Below are 9330 nucleotides of genomic sequence, written 5' to 3'. Positions count from 1 at the left end.
CTGCGCCCAAAACCACGGGGCGCGGGTATTCTGCACCCAAAATCCGCGTGAGGAGACTGTGCCTTGCGAGCGAAACCTGGCACTGCCCATATTCAAAATGGCGGTATTGGGTGACGTAAGCGGTGGAGGGCAGTCCTGGAGTAGCTGCCGACAGAAGGAAGGTGAGAGCTTGTCAATGAGCCCACGCTGGGGGTAATATTCCAACTTTTACCCCCCGTGCACTACAAGGGCACGCTCGGGTTATACCCCTCCCTAGGGCAGGTTAGGTGCTAATACCCCCTGATTATGCCAGTGGCATGCTCATTCTTTACCCCTCCCAGGGGCAGATTAACCAGTAATGCCTCTGTGCATGCCAGTGATATCATCCATTTATACCCCTCCCAGGGGCAGATTAGGTGCCAATACCCTCTGTACGTGCCAGGGACCCACTCAGGTGATACCCCTCCCAGGGGCAGGTAAGCCTGCGATACTGGATCCTTCTGTAGGGCAGATCCCCAAATATCAGCCACACGTGATTGGTCGCCTGGCGGGGTTAAAGGCGCTCTTTACTTATTATTATATTAAATGTAGCGATCCGCTCAACCAGCATCCCCGAGCTCTGTGACCCAGTCCCTCCATCTCTCCCAGTGATGCAGATAAAGCCTTGATGCGTCTCTCTAGCAGCGGAGATAAAACACGCGACAGCCATAAACACCGCGTCCCGCACGGTAACTCTATAGCAGCCGCTGGCACACGCGTGTTTACCTGTACTTTATATGAACTGGTTTTTCCGCCTCATCATGTGTTCAGGTGCCTGGGGGCCCCTGCCTAACACATTTATTGCCCCTTCCAGTGCGACCTTTGGACTTTCTGAGCCCGTTTGGGGTATTTATTCTTCTAACCCCCCCTGCCCGGGGGCAGATCTGACCTTGGCTCTGTATGTTACAGGCCTGCAGGATGTGGAGCGAGGTGCGATGCGTGTTACGGGGAGCGACACGCGTGGGGCAGGCGGCCATGGAAACGGGGTGCGAGCGGCTGAGGACGGCGATGGCCTCGACCACGTTGGGAGCGGAAATGAAGTCCGTGCAGGCGGCAGCCGAACGATGCGCGGGGACCCTATTCACCCGCATGCAGGTGCGTACATTACCCACGGCCCCTTAACAGCACCTGCCGGTCTAACCGGTAAAGGGACCGGCCCTTAAACATGTCGCTGTCATTAGTAGCCGGTGGCCCTAGGAGGGGCCGGCCCTTAAACATGTCGCTGTCATTAGTACCCGGTGGCCCTAGGAGGGGCCGGCCCTTAAACATGTCGCTGTCATTAGTACCCGGTGGCCCTAGGAGGGGCCGGCCCTTAAACATGTTGCTGTCATTAGTACCCGATGGCCCTAGGAGGGGCCGGCCCTGAAACATGTCGCTGTCATTATTACCCGGTGCCATTTGTATACTTTGTGCCCAGGCTGGGGGTCCGGACCCCCGGGTGCGCTCTCACTCTCCGGAGACCGTCGCGTGGAACGGGGCATCAGATTTCCCTCCTGAAGAAGACGAGATCCGCTCTACGCAGGGGCCCCCCAGGGCCGGCGGAAATAGTCAGTGGTCGGCAAGAAAAGCCCCGGATGTCAGCGGCGCGGGAATGGGTCGGGTCACCACGTTCAGGAATTACAGCAGCATCAGGGGGCTGACGGCCGACGAGCTCAAGAGAATGAGAGACGCAAAACCACAGAGCGGAGCCGAGGGCCCGGGAAAGGCTAAACGGCAAAAGGTGCAAATAATATATATATTTTTTTTTACTGAGAGGGTGGTAGATACGTGGAACAGCCTCCCAGCAGAGGTGGTAGAGGGAAATACAGTGAGGGTATAAAACATGCATGGGATAGACATACGGCTCCTGAATCTAAGACGAGACCAACGACTGATTAAGGTTTTAGTCTTTACGGCAGGAGAAACGGGCGACTAGACGGGGGCCGAATGGGGCCGATCTGCTGTCAGGTTCTAGGTTTCTCTTTCTCTCCTCAGCTCAGCGACCGCGCGCGGGAGAGAACGGTGCCGGCTACTCGGATGAGCCGCTTGGCAAATTTTGGAGGTAATACCCCCCCCCCGATAAGTTTTGTTGCTCTGACCCCCCCGGCCCCCGTGGTGACTTCCTGCTTTCTGTCGGTCCAGGTCTTGCGGTGAGTCTCGGGATCGGGGCTTTAACGGAGGCGGCGAGACAGTCTCTGAACGGGGAGGAAAAACAGAAAGGTGAGAAGCGCGGCTATTTGCAGGTTTTGGTAAAGCGCGTCGGGGGGTTTTGGGGGGGTGTCGGTGCCGCCTCTGCCGGGAAGTCGCTCATCGATTGTCTCCTAGGCAGAAATTCTTACCTCGACACCAACACGTTCCTGTCGGAAGCGAACGCAGAGAGAATCGTGGACACCCTGTGCAAAGTGCGAGGAGCGGCTCTGAAGATCGGCCAGATGCTGAGCATCCAAGGTTTGTCTAGAACCCTTTACCACCTCTGCTGAGAGGCTGTTCTACGTTATCTACCCCCCCCAGAAATCACCACAGCCCTGTTTTCTCCATACTATCCAATGTATCATATCCCACAGCGCTGTACGATGAAATAGTTTGTTCCCTAATCACCCTCTGACACCCATTAACCCCTCGCCTGCCGTATCCCTGGCCCCCCTCGTAACGTTGGTGTCGTGATTTAACCCCGACAGATAATAGCTTTATGAGTCCTCAGCTGCAGAAGATCTTTGAGAGAGTCCGGCAGAGCGCGGACTTCATGCCGACGTGGCAAATGACCGTGAGTGTTGGGTGCGGGGGTCCGCGGGCCGGTTCGTCCTCCTCGAGGGTCTTCACGGGCTTCTTGTCTCTTCAGAACGTGCTGGAGGGGGAGCTGGGCCGCGGCTGGCGAGACAGACTGGCTTCCTTCGAGGAGAGGCCCTTCGCCGCGGCGTCCATCGGTCAGGTGCATCTGGCCAGGCTGCTGGACGGGCGAGAGGTGGCCATGAAGATCCAGGTGAGAGCCCCGCCCCCCCAACACGCGTGTAGTCAACGCTACCGTATGTTCCGCATCTCGTCATGTCACCCGGCGGCCTGCGCGTCTGTTAACCCCTCACACCCCGCTCTGTCCCTGCAGTATCCTGGGATCGCTCAGAGTATAAACAGCGACGTGGACAACCTGCTGGCCGTCCTGAAGATGAGCGTGGCCATTCCCGAGGGTGAGACTGCCGAATCCCGCTGGACGCCCCCACGCCTGGCCCCCCGGACCGTAGGATGCGGTCTGACCGCCTCCGCATCCGCATCTGACCCCCCCCCCATTGACTGTAGAAAGTGGTCCCTGAATGCGTCTTCATCTCTTTATTTTCTCCTATCTGTTACTTTGTTACACGTTTGTTTTTTTCTTTAAAATGTTACTTTTTGTTTCAATGTAGCGATAATAATAATAATAAATATTCTACGCCCTCTGATTCGCTCTCCCCTGCTCTCTCGCTCGCTCTCTCCACCATCCGCTTCCTCTCTTACCTCTTCTTGCTGCCCGTTACTGTCCTGCGCACCGCGTGATCCCCGTTAACCCCGTAATTCCTCCCCGTTTTTCAGGGTTGTTTGCGGATAACAGCGTGCAGGTCCTGCAGAGGGAGCTGTCCTGGGAGTGCGATTATAAGCGGGAAGCCCGGTGTGCCAAGAGATTCAGGTCGGTTCCCCGTTTAGCGGGCGAGTCCCACGTGGCAGGCGGCTGCTTGGAGAAAGCGCGCGTCCCTAAACCGTAGAGTTTGGTGAATCCCCCTGGACCCCCCCCAGGGGTATTTAATGATACGGACGTGCAGCCGGTCCACGGGTTCCCTCCGCAGCTGCCACGTTCAGCATTCGGGGGTCTTCGCTCCTGGGGGTCTTAACACCCATCCTCTTTTTTTTTTTGGCACCAACAGGCAGCTTCTGGAGGGGGATCCCTTCTTCAGCGTCCCGCAGGTCATCGATGAGTTCACAACCGAGAGGGTGCTGACCATGGAGCTGGTTTCGGGGGTCCCGTTGGACCAATGCGTTTCCCTCGCCCAGGAGACGCGGAACGAGGTCAGAGCAGCGGGGGGGGGGGGATTGTCCAAAATCGGAAGAGTTTAGCCTAGAACTGCGTGCGGCTCTCTGTGTGACTCTCTTTACAGCATCCGCAGAGAAAGTCGGCCGGCCCCCTGTATAATGTATAGATAAATCAGTGACCGGCCCCTGTATAATGTATAGATAAATCAGTGACCGGCCCCTGTATAATGTATAGATAAATCAGTGACCGGCCCCTGTATAATGTATAGATAAATCAGTGACCGGCCCCCTGTATAATGTATAGATAAATCAGTGACCGGCCCCCTGTATAATGTATAGATAAATCAGTGAGCCGGCCCCCTGTATAATGTATAGATAAATCAGTGACCGGCCCCTGTATAATGTATAGATAAATCAGTGACCGGCCCCCTGTATAATGTATAGATAAATCAGTGACCGGCCCCCTGTATAATGTATAGATCAGTGAGCCGGCCCCTGTATAATGTATAGATAAATCAGTGACCGGCCCCTGTATAATGTATAGATAAATCAGTGACCGGCCCCCTGTATAATGTATAGATAAATCAGTGACCGGCCCCCTGTATAATGTATAGATCAGTGAGCCGGCCCCTGTATAATGTATAGATAAATCAGTGACCGGCCCCCTGTATAATGTATAGATAAATCAGTGACCGGCCCCCTGTATAATGTATAGATAAATCAGCGGGCCGGCCCCTGTATAATGTATAGATAAATCAGTGACCGGCCCCTGTATAATGTATAGATAAATCAGTGACCGGCCCCCTGTATAATGTATAGATAAATCAGTGACCGGCCCCCTGTATAATGTATAGATAAATCAGTGACCGGCCCCCTGTATAATGTATAGATAAATCAGTGAGCCGGCCCCCTGTATAATGTATAGATAAATCAGTGACCGGCCCCCTGTATAATGTATAGATAAATCAGTGACCGGCCCCCTGTATAATGTATAGATCAGTGAGCCGGCCCCTGTATAATGTATAGATAAATCAGTGACCGGCCCCTGTATAATGTATAGATAAATCAGTGACCGGCCCCCTGTATAATGTATAGATCAGTGAGCCGGCCCCTGTATAATGTATAGATAAATCAGTGACCGGCCCCCTGTATAATGTATAGATAAATCAGTGACCGGCCCCCTGTATAATGTATAGATAAATCAGCGGGCCGGCCCCTGTATAATGTATAGATAAATCAGTGACCGGCCCCTGTATAATGTATAGATAAATCAGTGACCGGCCCCCTGTATAATGTATAGATAAATCAGTGACCAGCCCCTGTATAATGTATAGATAAATCAGTGACCGGCCCCCTGTATAATGTATAGATAAATCAGTGACCAGCCCCTGTATAATGTATAGATAAATCAGTGACCGGCCCCCTGTATAATGTATAGATAAATCAGTGACCGGCCCCCTGTATAATGTATAGATAAATCAGTGACCGTCCCCTGTATAATGTATAGATAAATCAGTGACCGGCCCCTGTATAATGTATAGATAAATCAGCGACCGGCCCCTGTATAATGTATAGATAAATCAGTGACCGGCCCCCTGTATAATGTATAGATAAATCAGCGATTGCCGGCCCTTTGGATGAAGCTGCCGCTCTGGCCCCGTTTCTCACCCCCGGCTCTCCCTCTTTCAGATCTCCCATAACATTCTGCGGCTCTGTCTGCAGGAGATCTTCCAGTTCCGCTTCATGCAGACCGATCCCAACTGGTCCAACTTCTTCTACGACGAGGAGAACAACAAAGTTAGTAGAACGCAGCGGAGCAGCCGCACAGGGCGAGGTGGTAACGGGTATCGAGAGATATCTGATGATGCTGGGGGGAGGGGATAAAAGCACTAACGGCCGCCTCTCTCCCATTAGGTGGTGCTGTTGGATTTCGGTGCCAGCCGGGAATTCGGAGAAGAGTTTACTGATGATTACATTGAGGTTTGTGATTATATATACAGGTTCCAGGAGTCCAGCATGGCACAAAAATAGCTTCGTTATAATGTAATAATAACTAATAATTAGTTATAATGTAAGGAAGTCTTACTTTACTGAGAGGGTGGTAGATAAGTGGAGCAGCCTCCCAGCAGAAGTGGTAGAGGGTAATACAGTGCGTGTATTAAACATGCATGGGATAGACATCCGGCTCCTGAATCTAAGACGAGACCAACGACTGATTAAGGTTCGAGTCGTTACAGCAGGAGAAACGGGCCGGATGGGGGCCGATCTGCCCTGCGGTCCGTTCCTGAGGCTCACTCGGCGGTCGCTGCGTTTAGTATATCCAGCTGACGGGGCGCAGACGCCCCGCGCGTTATAACGTCTCCCGTTGTGTTTCCTGCGCAGGTGGTGAAGGCGGCCGTGGACGGCGACAGAGGAAAAGTTTTGCAGAAATCCCGAGACCTCAAGTTCCTGACGGGCTTTGAAACCAAGGTAAGAGATGCCACGTTCCCCGGCGGCCCCTGCGGACTGACGGCTAATACAGACCCCGGGGTGATGTCACAGAACGCCGTTACAATGTGTCGTGTCATGAATTCCATGGCACCGCAGACTCCCCATTTACCAGACCTGGCCTTCTATCCACATGAAGGACGTTCAGCTGCACCCGGGTAGCTCGAGTGTCGGAGCGGGGGAGGGGTCACGGCCGGGGATCCCCTCTGAAGCGTCGCGTTGGTCTCTTCCAGGTGTTTGAAGACGCTCACGTGGACGCCATCATGATCCTGGGAGAGGCGTTCGCCTCCGACGGGCCGTTCAACTTCGGCACCCAGAACACGACGAGCCGCGTCCACAACCTGATCCCGGTGATGCTGAAGCACCGGCTCGCCCCGCCGCCCGAGGAGACGTACTCGCTGCACCGCAAGATGGCCGGCTCCTTCCTCATCTGCGCCAAGCTGCAGGCGCTCATCGAGTGCAAGAAGCTGTTCCAGCGGGAGTACGACGAGTACTGGGCACGGCGGGGAGCGGCAGCCCAGGGGGGGCAGGCGCAGCGTGAAGCGGTCTGACGTACGACCCCCGGGGGGAGGGGTCGCGGAGTAACCTGCGCGGGGCGGCCCGCCAGATATCACCGGGGCATCTGGGTAAAGTCGCCCGTCTTCACGGACCGGGATTCGGAGGACGGGGAGGAGAGACGGTGAAAGATTGAGAGCAGATATGGAGGGATGGGGAGGAATCAGAGAGGAGAGAAACCCAAAAACCACCATTCCTGCAGAAAAAAAACCAGAAGCGAGCCGCGGGATTTATTAACTTCAGGATTCATTAAATGGTCTTTTTGGTCTAATTTAGTCTTTTCTGTATTTGTTTTGTTTTTTTTTAAAGGAGTAAAAATCTCCGGCGGGGGGGGAGGGTTTTTGGGTTCTTTTTTATAATTGGGGGAAAAGCACTTTTTTTAATGAGTTATTTATGGCAATGGCTTTGGATTGGGTGAAACTCCCTCGTTGGGAGGATTTAGGGTGTTTTATGAAGCTCTGTCTCTGTGGACGCCACCCAGAATAACAAAACCCTCATTAAATCTCTTGTTACTTATGATGCGCTGATGATGTCATCGAGCCCGCTCCAGCATATCTGTTTTTTTTTATGTATACATTTTTTCTTGGTATATAAAAGTTTTTTTTGGGGGGGGGATTCTCGTACATTGTTTGCTTTGCGTTCGGTTAGACGGCGGGATATGACGGGTTCGTCGCGGGGGATGGGAACCGGTTTATCTCCGATTCTTTATGATGTATACAGAGAATTTTTTTATTATTATTAAATAATTTATATGTGATCGCGCGTCAGAGAATGTTTATCCATAGGGGGCAGAAGCTGGTTCCGGTGCGAATGAGAATTCCCTCACTGTATTAGTCTCTACTACTTCTGCTGGGAGGCTGTTCCACTCATCTACCACCCTTTCAGTAACTCCCATCCTTTCTGTTGTTAGATTCCGGTCTCTTTTCTCCTCCTTTGAAATAAATTCCCTCCCTTCCTTTAAATGTCTCTTCTCCCCCATCTCTCCTGTGCCCTCGTCACTCTCTCCTCTTCCCGTGCCCTCGCCCTCCTCTCCCTTCTCTCTCATCACTTAATCCTCATCTTCTTACATGGGTGATCTTGCACCGAGGAGCTTGCAATCTAGTGCTATAACGTTAGAATCCAGGTCAGTGGCATCGACACAATCTTAGATCCGCTACCCAGGGGTATAATGTTGGCTCAAGTGACAAAATCCTGGCGTGCTGTGGGTTAACGGTTACCAAGGCAACACCCTGCCTGTAACCCTTTCCTCTCTGCTGATCTATAAAGGTCTGAATTCTTCATTCTGTGGAGTCTGCGGACTCGTGAAACGCCTGAAAAGAACGCGATGTTGTTTTTACCGGAAAGAGTCGTTGTTTAAAAGCAAAAAAAGTCAGGGTTTTTTTTTTTTTTATATAAAAAAAATGTTTTGCACTGTTTAAGGTAATTTCTGACGCCGGATATAAATTAGCGGAGGGAGTATATAGGATATCTTGTGACGGTAGATCGGGTTCGCTGGCTGAAGCGCAGGGCCGGTAGGGGAGAAATCTCTAAAAAATCTTCAGTTTGGTTATTTGGGAAACTCGCTGAATCTGCTGTATTTGTTACGGTCGGAGAACGACTCGGCCGCTTGGAGGAATTTCTAAGCTGAATCCCGGCCTTGTTGCGAGGCGGCCTCCCTCGGAGGATGTCACACGACGCTTTACTTGGCGGACAAAGCCCCGCAGGGCACCAGAGTTCACCGACGAGACACAATGGCTGCTCTGTAGCCGGATTCCCAGAAGCCGGCTTTACTAAAAGGAAAAGCAGGTTGGAAAACCTATTGAAAGCCATTTAACTGTGAGAAAGCAGGTCTGCGGGGCAGCCGTCGGCTGGGGGGGCAGTGGTGAGTCATTAAGGGGGGCCGGATGGCTTTCCTTCTGTGCCGTCACCACTCGGTCCCCCTACTGCCCTAGAACTAACAAGCAGGGCCCTTTAACTGTCCCCTCCATCCACCTTCTATCTCCTGTCTATTCCTAGAGGTCTGCTCTACAGCACTGGACACCGTATTCTATGGGAGATCTTACCAGGGATCTATAAAATGGGATCACTGGATCTCTGCGTCCTCCTGGGATCTGCTCCATAGAACTGAACACAATACTCTAGGGGGGATCTCACCAGGGAGATATAAAGTGGGATCACTAGATCTCTGCGTCCTCCTGGATGTCTGCTCTACAGAACTGGACACAGTATTCTACAGATCATCCTATTGGGAATCTATAAAGTGGGATCACTAGGTCTCCTCTGTGTTCTCCTGGAGATCTCCTCTGCATCTCCTCT

At 52.6% G+C, this 9330-nt stretch overlaps 1 protein-coding gene across 1 annotated transcript; it reads left to right on the top strand.

Annotated features, from left to right (window-relative positions):
• The first annotated feature begins 908 nt into the window (after nucleotides 1–908).
• Nucleotides 909–7281, top strand: COQ8B (coenzyme Q8B). Its single transcript, XM_053473149.1, has 14 exons — nucleotides 909–1113; nucleotides 1436–1738; nucleotides 1993–2059; nucleotides 2140–2217; nucleotides 2323–2445; nucleotides 2676–2761; nucleotides 2837–2977; nucleotides 3098–3179; nucleotides 3559–3652; nucleotides 3888–4029; nucleotides 5683–5790; nucleotides 5908–5973; nucleotides 6376–6462; nucleotides 6714–7281. Exons 1-14 carry the CDS (start codon nucleotides 919–921, stop codon nucleotides 7029–7031), a joined length of 1890 nt encoding a protein of 629 aa, XP_053329124.1. The 5' UTR covers nucleotides 909–918; the 3' UTR covers nucleotides 7032–7281.
• Nucleotides 7282–9330: the final 2049 nt, after the last annotated feature.

Source organism: Spea bombifrons, chromosome 8, assembly GCF_027358695.1.
Source record: "Spea bombifrons isolate aSpeBom1 chromosome 8, aSpeBom1.2.pri, whole genome shotgun sequence".
Classification (NCBI taxonomy): domain Eukaryota; kingdom Metazoa; phylum Chordata; class Amphibia; order Anura; family Pelobatidae; genus Spea; species Spea bombifrons.
Note: the sequence above shows the minus strand (reverse complement) of the source record. Positions and strands in the feature narration are given on the sequence as shown.